This window comes from Agelaius phoeniceus, chromosome 13 (assembly GCF_051311805.1).
Source record: "Agelaius phoeniceus isolate bAgePho1 chromosome 13, bAgePho1.hap1, whole genome shotgun sequence".
In the NCBI taxonomy this organism is placed as follows: Eukaryota; Metazoa; Chordata; class Aves; order Passeriformes; family Icteridae; genus Agelaius; species Agelaius phoeniceus.
The window spans coordinates 13917674-13934475 of NC_135277.1; the positions used below are offsets into that span (position 1 = coordinate 13917674).

At 39.3% G+C, this 16802-nt stretch overlaps 1 protein-coding gene across 2 annotated transcripts in view; it reads left to right on the plus strand.

Moving 5' to 3' along the window:
- The window catches only part of AQP9 (aquaporin 9), a 28545-nt gene extending 24361 nt beyond the window's left edge, over nucleotides 1-4184 (plus strand). For both annotated transcript variants that reach the window (XM_054641951.2, XM_054641952.2), the window contains one exon: nucleotides 608-4184. In XM_054641951.2, the coding sequence (XP_054497926.1) occupies nucleotides 608-770 (163 nt within the window). In that variant the 3' untranslated portion in view covers nucleotides 771-4184. The remainder of the gene's footprint in view (nucleotides 1-607) is intronic.
- Nucleotides 4185-16802: the final 12618 nt, after the last annotated feature.

Consider the following 16802-nt stretch of genomic DNA (forward strand, 5'->3'; position numbering starts at 1 on the left):
AAGCACAGAGATAAGATAGCACATCATGAAATATGAATCTTGACCACTCCAGTCAAGGATAATCAGCTTTACAGTCACTCTATTTTATTACATTGCTTAAGGTAAAATTCAGTTTAATTTATTACATTTGCCAAAAGGAAGATGGTATAATACTATTGCAGGGGTGAACTTGGCTTATTTAATGCAGATGAAATAAGTCACTTTTGTAACATCCTGAAAATCTATTCACAAGCATCTGGGGACAGCATGAGTCAAGATTGCTGGGCAATAAATATGAGCCCTTTCATTTCACTGCAAGCCAGTGAAATGTGCTTTTCACAGGGAGAAATCATCCTCTGTCCTCAGACAGACATGCAGTAAAAAGGCCTTATTTTCCAAAATACAGCAAGTACAGCACACAGACCAACATGTCTGGTGCTTGTTATTTAGCATTTCAATCAGAACCAGCCTGGGCAGGGTGGGTGTCACCCATTTACAGAAATGTGAAACAAAATAGAAAGGTCTATAGTATAGCAAATGGCACACCACTGGATCTGTTCAGTGACTAATTCACAGACAGGTGTTCACCAGAGTAACAACATTAATTCTTGTTCTTTTTGCCTTACAGGGCTGGTAATAATTGGTGGTGGGTTCCTATAGTTGCACCTCTGCTGGGAGGTGTACTTGGAGCAATGACCTATGTCATTTTTATTGAAATTCATCACTCAGATCCTCAGCCAGGAGAAGAAAATGATGTGCACACTAAATATGAATTGACCAATATGGCATAAGAAGAGAAGAATTTTCTGTCCCTGTGTTGTGCAGTTTTTATGCAAATGGTTGTTTGGACCACTGTATGAAGCCCATGTCTCGATTAGAAATTCACCTTTCAAAGCAGAAACTCTGTACAGAAGTTCACAACTGAAGTCTTTCCATGAAACATTGGGCTGATCATATTCAAAATTGGTATCTTGAGTATAGGAAGGCTAAATTGTCCTTTCCACATGGCTTTTAGGTCAAGTTATCCTAGAGATGCAATTGTGGTGAGATGATACACCAACCTGTTAATTCAACTCATATGATCTTAATCAGGCTGTCTGATGAACTGAAAATAGTTGAGATATTGATACAAAACTGCATGCATAGCTAGTTAATGAGTTCAGTGCTGAATTAATGTGCAAGAGCATCACTCACTTCTTAAGAGTGGCTTGCCTAAACATTTAAAACAATACTCAAATTAGCTAAATGCCAATTGAAACAGTTTAAAATAACTTTACTGAAGTTTATGCTGCCACTAATGATCAGCAAGAAATCAACTCCTCAGTGATTAGCTTTAGTAATTCACAATAAGATCACAAAAGGTAAAAACTGCTTATTGTAAGATCAGCACCAAAGAGACAAAGGGTAACTTCTGCACAGGGTCTTATAGCATTAATGCTTAGTTATTTTTAGATTATTTACTTGGCCTTTATGCTATCCAATATTAAGAGCCTTATGTAGAATACTAATCTGCATCTCTTCCGCTGTGCTTTCTGGATACAATTCATTCCTGTGGAGATGGCCCAGCAAGGGGCTGATGTTGTGCAGAGGTCAGCACAAAGCCTAGGTCTGTATAAGCTTTAAAGTGTCCTGCTGCTGCTGATTTATATAGGTGGATTTCATCTGCATTGTGGGAGTAATTTTTAATGTGGGAGCAGTAATTAAGATTAGAATCTGGTCTCAGAGCTAGTCCTAGATCTGAATTCCCCAAGGAAGGCCAGATCCACATCAGAGCTCTGATGTGTGGTTATCTCTCACTAAAGAGAAATGGCTGGACATATACCCCAACCTAAATACCCAGCCTTGAAAGTGAAATTATTTCTGCTTAATCATTGTGAATTGAATGTGTTCAGTTAAAGCAAAGTTTATTTCTATTATGTATACATCTATCCATGGCTGGTGGTGGTGATCATGAATAAACAGACATCTGATTCAGCAATGCTCCTGAGCTACTTTCATGGCTAAACTTCAGAGCACTATTTAATTCACCCATTTCAGGGTGCTCTTCCCTTCAGATTCCTAGAACTCTGTTCTCTCAAATTCCACACTGCATTCCTGATTTCACCTCTGAAGTGAGGAGCCCTCTGTGCTGCCACTAACAGCCTGTGCACTTCCATGCAGTATCTGCAGAAGATGTTTACAAAATACCATGGTCAGAGCCTGCCTCAGCATTTGGTGCAATCAGGCCTTGTCGCTGCTTGCCTTGATCCCACTCCCTGGGATGCCATGCCAAATTCATGGCAGCAAAGGAACAAAAATAGCAAATCAAGCAAAGCTCTGCTTGCTGCAGCTCCAAGTCAGATCTTGCAGCATACTTGGGGACTATAATTCAAATTTTAATTATGTTTTTAAGAAAACTTACATAACTGTAATGAACTCAGGCTGCCCAGAGACATTTCAGCCCTTTGCAAAATGCTCATTTAATTCAGTCTCTCTGTTGTGGGTTAAATTCTGCTATATCCATGCATCCTTGTATCACTGGCTAGAGAGTCTCAGGAAGAAGGGAGAGCTTATAGAAACAGTTCTCAGTCTGAGCAGAGAAGAATCTAAAGTAAAATGTGAAAATTAGTCCTAATTTTAAACCTTCTCTTGGCAGCAGAGACAAGCTAGATTCACTGTCCTGCATATTGATAAACTGCACCACATAAAGCAAGATGGGGTGCACATGCAGTTGCAGACTGATCCTTTGGTTTACCCCACCCTTGCAGTGAGTGCTCTCTCTCAGCCCTTGGCCACCCCTGGACAGGAGCACTCCCAGGTGGCTGCCAACCTTCTGTGTCTGCAGAGGGATTACAGAGGTGGAGCCAGTCTGAGGGCTGCCCTCAACTCTGAAAAGCACTTGCTCCTCCAATGACACCAACATCTAACATGAAATATCTGGGCATAAAATAAAAACAAACAGCTGATTAACCAGAAGTGACCAATTTCATCCAAAATGGTAGGGGCAGGTTATCACTTGTGTTAGGATTTTGGATAGTCAGTAGGCTCCATAAGCATCACTATATTGCCTCTTCAATCCACCATGAAAAACATGGGAAAAGGAGAATACAGGTCAGGAATGAGAAAAGGACAGTTTATTTATCCAGCCTACTCGGGGACTAGCCCACACTCGCTGTATGCCTGCGCCTTGGCCAAGGTACATAAAGTCCTCATTTTCTCAAAATCCTTTTGATCACAACATGTTCTGTCTATAAAACATAAAACCTTGTTTCTCCTACTCATGCCATTCCTATGCACAGAATTTCTGTCTGAGTGACATTTACTTGCCTGAAGTTATTAACATGCAAATCTTAGGCAGTGACACACTAGTGTGATAGCATAACAATGTCTTAAATACACTCTCAAATTGTTGTCAATTCTGTGTTTGCTTAAAGAATTTAAATTTTAATTAATCATTCAACATTTTGTAAATTCTTTGGGGTATGGGGTATGGGGTAATTCTTCATGGTATTAATATCACAATTCATCCTGGATTCACAAAAGCCAGAATTTCATTCGGTAACAAGATGTTATAGACCTGTCTGTGATTGAAAATTTAAATTTCACGGAATGAATTCCTGCTTTCGGGACAAACCTCAGCTGATTCTTTACTACAAAAACATAATAATGTAATGGAACAATAACAATCACATCACTCCATAAACTTATACAGACATTAGCTGTTTTATAAGAAACAAAGCAGTATTTTGACTTTGCATGAACTATGCAATTTCCTAATATCAACTGATATTCAGTGGTCACACATTAAACTAATAATAACAGTTGGCAACATTTTTTTCTAGCTGAAATATATTTTGATTAATGAGTTAATAGTAATCAGTCTTGATTTTAACATTGAAAGAAATTAATTTCAGGGTATTCAACTTTCATTTTGGGTTTGTTTTTTTTTTTTTTTTGGGAGCAATATGTTTATTCTTTAGCTCTAAACTTAGTACTGGAGTAATTTGGAAAGCTGCAAATAGTACTGAGTTAAAAGTTGGCTACTGCATGTTTTATTGAAGTCAGTGAAATTATTCACAATGGGTGGCAATACAGGCAAGGATAAGTGATCAGAGGACTGAGCTCAGAGTATGGCAGAATTTGTATTTTCTCAGAGTTTTGTCTGTGGATCTGGATCTTTAAATATTGTGGTTTGAAATAAATACAGTCAATTCCTAATAAATGCATTCCAGTGCTATTTTTATATATATAACAGAAACCTCCCCTCTGGCACCTAAGGACTTAAGAAATAAACAGCTGCCTGTTATGACCTACAATGTTTTACAGCCTTGTGCTGGAAGAACAGATGGACTAACAAGCTGGATTCCCAGAGCACAGCCCCTGTGGCACATTCTGCAGCTCAGCACAGTGCCAGAGCAGAGCAGGGGGCAGTGCCAGGCCAGGAGCAGCCACACCACAGGGCCCCTTCTCCCTTCCTGCCACAGCTTTCCCACTGCTCTAACAACAGCCAGAGCCCAGGTGGGATATTTTGCTGAAGTCCCTCTCCAGAGATTGCTCTTAGGCATACATGGATCACAAAATGTCCCTGTCTAATTTATCCATCTTCTCCTCTACCGATTTGGAACGGGGCATGCTTTGCTTGTTTCATTAAAAAAGCACAGGAAACCTGTGCTGTGGGAGCAAGGGAAAGGATAAGGTGCTTCAAATTTACTCTGAGAACCACAAAACAAAAAAACCCCAAACAAACACACAAACCCCAACAAAAGTATATGAAGTGGCAGCAGCATTTTATCCTCTATGCATCCTGATGAGCCTTACCCTCCCCTATCATATCAGTCTTTGTGACTTTCTGTTGTCCTTCCCTCCTTCTGCCAACACTGTGTGCTGTGCCTCCTTACAGCACATACATCTCCAGAGATTTAAATACAGCCTGCTTTCCTCAGTTACTTATGAATCTTAGAAAGTTCTCATGAGAGCACATTCAAGTTTCACCTCACATGCTTGTTTTTTTGGCAGTTGCTTGCATTTTTTTCCCCACTGTTCCCACCAAACAACCTTGTGCTGGAAAATACAACAATTAACTGTAACTTCCAGTAACAGCTGGTCTTCTTCTCCTCAGTACAATTCTCTGCATCAGAGAATACTTTAAAACATGCACAATTTTAAAAGACTTCTTTTTCAAACCATTATTAAAAATAAATCTGGATCTTCCAGCAAAGAAAATGCAGCACCCATCAGTTAGTACTTTGGATTTTTGTCTTCTATTTTGCACTTACAACTTGTTAAACAAATATAATTAATTATTGTTCTGTGAGTGTTAGTGCCTTTGCTTGTTTGCACAGTCTAATAGCATAGTCTCAGAGGAGAAAGTAGTAGGTAAATATTTTTACCATGGAGTTTCTTTGTTTATTTGAATCAAATATTAAAGAAATCTATATAGTGCTAATCTGGACATGACACATTTATATAATTTTTCTCTTTGCTGACCATGACTTCCTTCCAAAGGTGTCTCTAAGATAGGGAATATGAATAACCAGCAGCTTTTATCAGCAATGATTTCTCATCACCTATCAGACACACATGTATGTCTTGGGTACAAATTCTGACATTCACAGTACCATTAAGAGGACCAGTTTAAGCACATTAATACTATTATTTCCTCAGCATTAGGCATGTAATAGTCAAATAGGTGAAGAATACTTTCCACACCCTCAGAAATAACAGTACTTTGTTTCATTGCACAACTCTTCTCAGGAAACCTTGCCTGCCTTCCCATTATAAACAGGGCTGTGAATGAAAAAGCAGCAAAGTAAACAATATGTTAAGACTTGAAAAGTCAGCATCTGAATAGGAGGAAATGAACAATCTCAGCCAGAACTGAACAGATGCAACACTTTCTGTAGCATGACTGAGGCATCAGATAACAAACATGAAGCCCAAGCAGCAGCATGTGCTTGGCAGCAAGCACTGCTAAATTAAAGAGGCAGGTGTTTTGTTAATGCCTCTTAAATAGACTTACAAAATTAATTTATTTTAGAATAAAAGGACTAAATTATGGTGGTGGTGTTTTCCATAGCAGAGGAACAAAATTTGATGATTTAAACATATTTAAATTATTGAAACCAGGGGAAAAAATCAAGGATGAGGCACAGAGGGAAGAATGGAAATCTCAGTGGAAAAAAGGTAAAGAACAGCAGTAACTCACTCAATTTCTAGTTATAAAGTCAAAAACTTTCATCTTCGTTTCCATCTCAGATGTTCAAGATATTAGCAACTGATGGCTGCAGTCTGCAGGAGATTTGTGCTACACAACCACTCTGCCACCAAGGCAGGAAGCCTGGCTGGCTTCAGTGCAGAGAGAATTCCATCCCATACATACCCATACACATGTATTCCCCTGGGGGGCCATGGTTTTCAGGGTACAGAATCAACATGTTTCTGAAGATGCTTGCACTGTAGAACAGTTATCAGAAACACAAATAAAAAGAGTTGAATCCAGCTGCCAGATTTCCATGGAATCTCAGGGGATAAAGCAAGTGCAAAGAAACTCCAGAAAATCTTGGAGGAGGAAAGCAGAAGAGAAAAACTTCGATTCAGAACCACATTGTCTTCACAGCTATGAATGCTTCAATGTCACAGGCCATTTGCAAATGTAACATATATGCAAATACCCTTAGCACCTCTGAGGCTTCTAATCCAAGAAAATACATGATGGCTGAACAAAATATGGATATGAACACACACATTTCAATCTGTTCTGACACAAAAAGACAAAATCCTTCCTTAAAATGGAAGCCATTTTAAGCCCCATTTGCTCTCACAGGTGGTTCTCTGAAACTCAACACAGGAAGTCAACCATATATTTTAGAACAACAAAAAATCTATCTAAAATATTTACCACACCTGAAAGTGGACCTATAGCCTTTTCTTCTTCCAAGTTTTTCACCTGCTTTTCTGATACAACTGGCAGCAAGCCTCTGGTTGTCTCTTGGGCTCCTGTCTTGCCTAAGTCTTTCATATCCAGTCAGCATCAGACCCCACACAAAATATTCCATTTACATGAAGAAAAAAAAAATTGAGGCAGATTTCAACATACATGTGGTCCCATGCAATTTCAAAACATATACTGCTAGTAAACTGCACTCCCAACAATTCACATGGCAATTATACTCCTTTCCCTTGCCTTTGATCAGATGTGTTGCTTACAACAACCTGGCAGAACAATAATTATCTCACTAGGGCAGATCTGCAGTACACAGGATTTGGATTTCCTGCTAGGGAAATCCTAGAACAAGAGACATAGTTCAGGTATTGGTGGATTTTATTGGTGGTAAAAGATTGACTCTGAGAAACACTATTACAGGATATGATGCATAAATCACATCCTTCTAGATTCAGGACAGAAAGTGTTTAGGCTGAACAGAATTCTTCTTTGTACCTCTGGCTTCAGTTAATGTCATTAGCAATTAGAAAGCCAGAGGCAAACATATTCCTAATAAAGATATTAAGTGAACTTCAGAGTACAGCAATCCAGGGAGAACAAGGAGTGTCAGAAGCTCTCTTTGCGTGTAGAAACTTAACTGCATGCCCAAATAGCAGTGTGTACAGCTTAGAAAAGTGAAAAGTTGTAAAAGAACTATGACCTGAGCCTCTCTGATGGTGTTTTAATGTTACCATGACTGAGAGAACCATACCCCAAAATAACTAGCTTGTTTTACTCTCAAACTTATTTTTTAAAATAGATTTAAAATCTATCAGTCTCTGGCTATGAACTTTGCTACTGTCATAATTTTCACTGAGGCCCCTGAGGGTGTTCTCCTCTGTTCCAGCTCTTCAATATTTATTTTTAAATAAACATAAAGGAGGCCCTTTCCTGTGTGCTTTTATTTGGTCTGATAATAAACACATCTTCCTTCATGATCATCTCCCTCCTGTGCCCTGGTAAACATAGTGATGCTCCCCACAGGCCTGTGGGGTGTTGGGCTGTGGGAGAGCAAAGTGTCACACACCAGGCTTCTAAAATATGCAGCCGAGTCAGCTCTGGAGGGCTTCATCCCATAAACCCTCCTCCTACAGTGACTTTGGGAAGTTTTTCACTGTCAGAACAATTCTTTTTTCTCTGAGGCAGCTTTATCAAAAGCAGTGTCTAGTACAAAGGCTCTAGTGCTACCTCAGCTTCACTGCTATGGAGGAACAGGACCACCAGCCTGCCTAGGAGGGCTTCAGTGCTGACTAAAGGCGCCCAGCTGTTCTGAGAACCAGATAAAATCTTAGACTGAAAAAAAAAATCCATTGTAGCATTTAAGCATAAGGAGATTCCTCAGGCATGTAACTTGTCTGCTGAGCATCTCTGGCTGACAGGTATTAAGACACACACAGAAGAGGTGAATAGAAGTTGTCAAGGCTGTTGCCATAAGCATTTATCCATCAAAGAGAAGTTCCTGGTGCAAGGCAGCCCTTTAAAGAACACTTTTTTCAGAGTATCAACACTGCAGCACCATCTAGATTATTTTGTCTGTTGGGTATCAAAACCCACAGCACTTGTAAGAATTAATAATAGCCTATACTCACTAGTAGATTTTCGAAAGCAAAGCCTGTTCTTAAGTTTCATTTGGACAGGATGTTGTTTATCACCACTGCTTAGGGTATTATTTTCTTCAAGACTGTGACACAGTGCTATAAATGCTAGAGAAACATTATTTTGACATAAAATACACATTGTGTGATGAGTATGACAAGATCACATTAATTCTGAACATTTTGTTTATCTCAGTCTTGAATACATGGGCTGTGTATTCATCTGGCTGCTTGCTTATTTGAATGTCTCAATTAGGACACTTTGAAAATCTTAACAGCTCTTAAAGTAATCTGCAAGAATAAGGTATATTGGATTTTCACAGAGGTGTGGCTTCTGTAGTCAGCAGCAAAGTGTGAAATGGAGTGAGCAAATGCAATGCACATTGGACATGGCACCCCTGGGCCACCTCTGTGCCCAAGTGGTGAGGACAGTAACTGGGATGTAAGGACTGAGTGATTACATTTTTTGCTACATGTTTGTGTGATGCTAAGCACAATGATGAGGTCCTGTAGTCCTGGGATGATAATGACCACAGCTTTCCTGTGTTACCCCATCATCATCCTCAATCCTGAACTCAGCCCTCTGTTGTAGGGGAGATATATTAACCTGCACCATTTGTGCAGTCCCTGATCTCTGAGAATGCTAATATAACAGAGTTTATAACTAATGCTGAGCGTGAAGGCTCATTTTGGTGACTGGATGGATTTCCAGTAAACTGAGATCACCATGTTCCAGGCACACATTTTCAGTTCCCTAGAGAAGCACATAGCATAAGCTTCCTAAAGGAAGAAAATTATTCTTTGCATTTTACACTGAAAGCACAAAACTTAGTTATATCCAGAGATATAAGACCCTTGCACTAATTGTGCCAATAGTTACAATATTGGAAAACTGTGGTACACTTGGAAAGGCCATCTGAGCAGGACTACAATGTTCATACCCCATTACCAGGCCCAAACTGCCCTAATTACATTGTTTGTGTATGCCTGAAAAACCTCATGCTGCTTTTGGACAGGATGACTAGTATCTCTGGGGAGCATCATGAAAAGGTCATGTGTATCTCACAATACCATCAAAAATCCCTAGACTTTTAGCAAACACATTAATTCATGTTGAATAGCTCACATTCCAGCTACAGTTCTATTTTTAGGTTATTTGTTGTGCTTATATAAAGAAGTGCCACCAGTTTTAAAATATTTTTAAAGATACAAAGGTAGCTGCTCTCTTCTATGCAAGAGGCTGTGGGGGAAGAGGCTGCTTCCACTACACCACCAGCTGCCAGCTAATGGAGCTGCAGGGAAGGAGCCAGAACATGGCAAAGTGACCCATGCTGGAATGGGAGCTAAATGCTCCACAGTGAGCTGGGGAGCTCCTTGGTAAACTGATTGATTGCTTTGTCCTGAGAACCTTAATAAAATCCTGACAGCAAAGCAAATGCTCATTACTGAAAGAGCACATCAGAATATCTCAGGTCAGCAATGACCTGAGCTAATGGTTTACTCCCTGGTCAATATCTGAGATTTTCCTAAGGGAGAACTACTTTTTTTCTATTGCAGTGTTGAAGGGACAAAAAATTAGAGAGGCAAGGTTTGCCCATGAAAAACAGAACAGCCCCTTAAAATGATTTACATATCCAGAATACTGCAAAAGTACTCTACAAAATGGTGGAGACAGCCACCAGGCAGAGCTGTGATAAAGATTTATAATGGGCACAGACAAATTGCAACAACATTTCAAATTTCATAGCCAAGTTATGGAAACCTACACATGATTGTTTTCCTCAAGATTTGTTCTGGAAAAAGCACCTTCATATGAACACTGAGTGATGTTTTTCTGCATAACCACATGCAGAATAGACTAAATAAAAAGCAGCTGGGATAAAGCAGGCTGCTGGCATGAATGGAGTATATGGAAGCATGACTGTTCAAATGGTAGCTAGGCCAAAATTATGGGCTCTACTAAAGAGGACTTAAAACTGAGTCTACATCCAGAATTATGTCTTTTATTCACTAGAAAGCCCCACAATAAACCAAGACTGTTCAACTGTTCAATTCTTCAAAAAGACTGTAATGCAGTTAAATTGCCCTCTTTTAAGTCCCTGATAATAGAATTAAAGCACACCATGTGAGATTTTATACTTTTCCCCTATTAACTGCCTCACCAACTCTGCATCTTCTCAGTATTGAAGTTGTTGCCTTAAAGCAGTAGAGGAAACACAAATGCTACATCATGGAGCACAAATTATTTAAAATATGCCAATGTATTGACACTTTCTGGTTTCTAGGTAGTTTATAGAGAGGTGTTACAATAAGCAAATTTAGGAGCCCAGGACTGCAAAGCAAGTCTACCAAAAAGTCACTGAATTAAACAATAACACATAGTCAGAAAATATCTTCCAGAGACCAAAGAGAATAAAAATTATGTAAACCAGGCAATGAAAAGAGATCACTTAAGACACGTGTTCTATATCCCTGTCAGCTTAGGAGCACTACAAACATGAAATATTATCAAAAGACTTGATTATACCATGAGAAAAGGTAGCCTAATTGTGCAGACTAACACCAAAAGCTATAAAACACCAAAGTATACAAATGTATAGTATTAGCACATTGCCCAGTGCGGCTACAAATGGTATTTGATCTTGAGGGACCACAAGTTTCTTGTCACTCTAATTCCTTTTTTTACCAGCTGATGATTTTTAATCCGAGCAATGTTTCCACAGTCCCCTTTACCAGTAGAGAATTATATATACACTTAAGCATATGCTTATAAGAAGCAGCATATCAAGCTCACCACTTAATTACTTGAGAGAAAATTATATTTAGACAAAAGATATAATGAGAAACTAATGAGTTCCCAGGACAGCTGAAAATAATGGTGCAATGCAACCTGTATATTTGTGATCCAGAAGTTTCTTCTGGTTTTCCTTATGTTCAGAGCAAGATTTAAAACTCAAATCAAATCACAGACATTCTCACAAATTTGCCTTAACTTTTATAACAGCAATTAAAAGCAAACATTCATGGTTTGAAATACACACAAGAGTATGAAAACATACTCCAGAATTCTCTGAATTCTGCAAATTATAAAAAATACACTTATCCATGGTTTGAAGTTCACAGCAGAAAATAAAAACAGTGCTCTAGAACTTGAGTCATACCAAATTGACTGAGTATATCCCCAAATTCAAGACATGCATTAGAATGTTTAGTTTCCCTAAAATCTGCCCAACCATTTGGAGCTGACTGTAGAGTGATGATTTTGAACTGCAGTCACGATTTATTGACTATATACTTGCCATAGAAATTGATACAGTGCAATAACTTAGGACTTTACTACTACCAAAAGCAAGCTCACTGATTTTAGCAAGTTTTGAATTGAGTTCTCCATGGGCACACAAAAATCATCAACCTACTTTATCTACCTCAATACTTCCTAGGATATAACTGCATTTTCTTGGGAATTTGCACATTTCAAGGATAACTGATCATTCCTTTCCTACTGGATTGTTTTGATCTAGAATTACATTAATTACTTGCATACTTCAATAATGGTGTGCTTATAATCATGGCAACTAAAATTATGGAGTCAATATTTAATCTCTTTATCTCATGGTAATAGCTAACACTGTCAGCAGTAAAGAATGCAATAGAACAGGGTGCTTCAGTCAAACTCTTGGGAAATGCGCAATACTTAGCGTAGTTGCCAGTATTCCCATCAACGGGTCAGATTTCGAAAACTATAAACAGAGAGGGAAACATTTTTAACAGCTAACCTTCAGCAGATAGCCCTCACTTGAAGGCAATTTGTACCTTTTGTAAACATCACTCCATAAAGACATGATGACATGTTTTAGTTTCAGTGAAACATGTTGCAGAAAACCTTGACACAATTTACTTTAATTCCTCTTATATACGTAAACCATATTTGGCCTCCTCCAAGACACTTTCAAATACCACATTCACTCTCTCATTGGGGAAAACACCCAACCAATACTTTCAGGATTATGAATTTATTTAAATTTTCAGGTCTTTTTGAGTTCAAATTCAAGAGACCTAATCAATTCAGTTTTCAAATGCAAGTGATACAAATTTATATCTCATTTCCTAGTTTGAACTGATTTCTAAAGACTAGCCTATAGCTTACTCTTGAATTCTTTAAAATTCTTCAAAAGTCAAGACCACAAATCAAGTACTGTCTGTTCTACATTAAATGAAAAGCTTATCCCAAGCTGTGACTAAAAAGGAAATAATGTGGACACTTTTTTAAAGGTCTGCCCATTACCCAAGAGCAAGGGTGAGAAGAAAATAGAGGTGTCTCTTCAACATTTGAGTGCCCATATTGCAGAAGGCAAGCTACAAAAAGGAGTCAGATGCCTGGTAAAATCTACAGAACCTAAAGGGAAAGAGAGGGATCCCTAAAACTGTGATAGCCTCTGAAGTAAAAGCTCAAAATCTGTTATGTATTTTGAAAGAGCTGTGAGGCTATACAAACACAGGGACAAACAAAGCAGACACCCCCATAGGACATGGCAGCTGTTTGGTGAAATCAGGACAACTCTCTGCTTTTTCAGCCTGACCAGCCATACTTGCTAAAATGCAAAGCAAACAAGATGCAGCTATGGCCAAAAGGGAGAGAAGAAAACTTGGAGCAAAAATTCTTAAAATTGGAAGTGCTAAAGCCTTTGGCAGAATGCACATACCTGGGTCTGGGGGCAGCTGAGCAGGATTTGCTGTCTAAAAAAAGCTGCAGTTCTCCAGAGCCAGCACCACACTCCTTGCACCCTGGGCTGAAGATACTGGTTTGGGTCTCAGCAGTTACACAGACTTATCAACAGGGCTTCAGCTGGGGCTTATGAGCCCCACCTGTTCCTGCAATTAACTGGCCAAGAAACACCTGCTGGCACCCTCCCCACACCAGCCACTAGCCCCAGCTGGGGGCTGGGCTGTCCTGAGCTAACTTTTCTGTTCCCATCACAAAGTACAAAGCCTGTTACTTGTTGGTACTATTTATAAGTCTTGATTAAACAACTCAAGGCTGAGAAATTTCTGATTCCAGCATGTGGAAGGTCTCAGCCCTGCAAGGATTTCAAAATCAGTATCACAAACTAAAAGTCCTTCTCTGCAAATAGATCTCATTCCCATGAAAGCTGATTTTTCTGCAAATTAGCATTTGCAAACTGCCACAGGAGTCCTGCAGCCAAACTTCCTCCCTTACTGTCATCACCATGGCCTACTAAAGGGAAACTTTATGATGCTTCAAAACCAACTTTTTGGTTCTCTCAGAGAATCTCGAGACTTTCAAGCAATTCTGCTAGTTGAGTGGCACATTACACATAGGAGAGCTTAGTCCTCAAAAACCCCTGCCACAGGTTTGTTTTTCTGCCTGAGTTTGCCTTGACCAAACTACTCCAGCACCTGTCACAGTTTGAGCACACAGAACTGGTCACCTTTGTGCTTAAGGTGTGCACAACATTAGAGCCTGAGCTAGCCTCACTGTGCTGGCTGGTAACCTGTATTTGTTGAACTTAAAACCAATATAACTAGGCTAGCAAAAGCATTTTGGTGTAGAAAAAGCAATTTCACCCAAAGGAGTAAAAAAATAGCCAAGAGATAGTTCCTAAATTCTCTGTATCTTTAGCCACAGCTGCCTGCTGTTGATGCTGCTGTGCTGTTTTCTGGGCAAACATGTCAGGCCACTTTCTGCTGCAAGAAACTTCAGCCAAGCAGAAAAACATTTTAACAAAACTACACAAATCTGCAGTGGGGAAAATAGTCTCTTGTAGCTACCTATCCTTTTATGAAGCTTGGGAGCAATCGACAAAGCCTTGTGTCAGAATTCAGCATCACTAAAACATCACAGAAGGCCACAGACCTGCCTGGTAAGTTACCATTTTTTTAAAGAAGCACATTCCCTGGGCCATAGATGAGTGAATCAACACTATCATCTTATTGCAAAAGTTGGAGATTCCTCATGGGCACTGACAGCACTGACTCCTCTTCACAGCACAACCAACAAACTCTAACTCCCTTCTCACCCAGCTAACCCACTCTTTTGTAGCACTCCTTTTATTGGACACAGCTGAGACCTATTAAGGGCAGGCCTGTTCCTAATCTTTGGTGATTAGTACAGCTGCAACTCCTCAGGGGTGAGACTGCCTTCTGCACTATCTTTATTTTCTTACATTCTATCCCCCCACAAATCAACATAGATTTGGGGCCTTAGATGAACTCTGAATGTCCCCAAAACCTTGCAAATGCAGGCTAAAGCCCCAAGTCACCAGAGCACACTTAGCTTTATGTCAAACTTATAATGTTTACATAGTATTTGCTGAATAGGAATAAGCTTTGGAAAAAAGAGGAGATTCAGTGTAAAAGACTGTACCTTCATCTGGCATCTGAAGATTTCACAGGATGGAAATTTGGACAATGTCTTAGAAAAAAAATAAAAATTAACAATTCGGCATCAGACAGAGAATGTTCTGCTGGGACTGTGCTCATGCTTCTTACTCTGCTTCCAATTAACTTGATTTTAGAGCAATGGATGCTCTCCAAAAATTTACATAAATAACAAATACAGTGAAAAGTACAGATTTCTTGGAGTGTTTTAACTTAACATTAACCAGATGCATTTCCTATAAAGGCTAAATTCAAAGTCTGATGCCTTAAAGCATTTAAACCATTTACAGTGGAGAACTTCCTATCTAGAAGGAATATGCCCCAAGAGATTCATATGCCTGTTTGTAACTATTCACTATGGCCAATATTTTAAAATATTATAGCCAGTTCAAGCCCTTTGGTGCATTCATCTGTCATTGGTATGAAAATATGGTTATCAGATTCACCAAGAAATATGTGTTTATGAAATGCTCCCATGAGCATAACCTGCAGGGCCTGCCCAGGGACAAAACCTGTTGAAATGGATTTCTCCCTAAAGGAGGTATCCTCCTATTTATTTACCCCCAGGTATTCAGTGCCTTTGGCTCCTAAATCTCCCAGTATTCCACAGTGGTTGGGGAGCTCTGGGTGAAAGGAAAGCAGACACAGGTAAACTGAGCCAGGGAAACTCATGCTTGGAAGAGCACAAGCAAGAGCAGGACCTGGCAGAGATGGGGTAGGGAGCCCAGGCTGCTGGGAATAAAAGGAAAAACATCTCAGCCAACAGGAGTTTGGAGAGCAAAGGTAGGGATGAACTTTCATAAAAATAGATACAAATATTCAGGTCTTGGCAGGCACTACTTTGGAGATTCATCTTCCCCTTCAGATGTATCTACACGACTACTCTTCTGGCATCCTCTTAAATAATTTCAAATCAGACTAGTCATGTACTTTGCATGCAAGCCAAGGTATTATAGACTGAAAAAAGGAGAGTATATTTTAATAGATCCATGGGATTCACAAAGAATCAGTAACTTCTCATGGAAAACTCTCACTGAGTCTGCTGAGAGCCTGTATTTTTTCCTTCTTCCTTTTTATTTATTTATTAAGGAGATTTGGATGACAGCAAGGTTATTTTTTTCTTGAAGTTCAATTACTTCTCCTTCATCTAAAACCCCAAGCTGCTGACTGTGAAATTGCAATTCCTCATGATGAAAGAGAAAACATTTGCAATAAGACAATAAAAAGGAAGACTGTTTAAGGCCAGAAGGAAGCATCAAGTTTTCAAAACAAGCAAGATATGGTGCTTGAAGGTATAAAAAATATATTTTCTGAAGATTTATAAGGATAACTGCATCTTTAAACAATGCTGGTATTTTCTGGCACTTTTCCTGCAGCTTTCTGCAAAACCCTTGACACTGGAAGAACTCTCTTGATTTCTTCTAGGGTTTTCTGGTCATTACACCAGTCCATTTTATCCATATTCCTGATCCTTTCTAGGAATTGACCTTCTTCTTTCTAACAATTCATTCACTGCTTCCTAGGAATTTTCCCACTACTTTCTAGGGCTTCCCTTACATTTTAGAAATTCTGATACTTTCTAGGAATGTCCTGTCTGTTTTCTGGGAACTTTTCCTACAAAATTTTCAGAGAGTATTCTAGGAATTCATATGCTGCTTTCTGGGGATGTTCCTGATGCTTTCCAATACTTCTCTCCCTGTTTTCAATTATTTTTTCCAGCTTTCTAGAACTTCCCTAAGTCTTTTCTGAGAATGTCCTGTCAGCAGTAAGAGAAGGGATGCTTAGTGAAGGAAGCTGTGAGCAACCCCAGTGCAGACAGGACTGGGCACCATGGAAGTTTCCCAGCAGAGCAGAGCTGGGACAGTGGC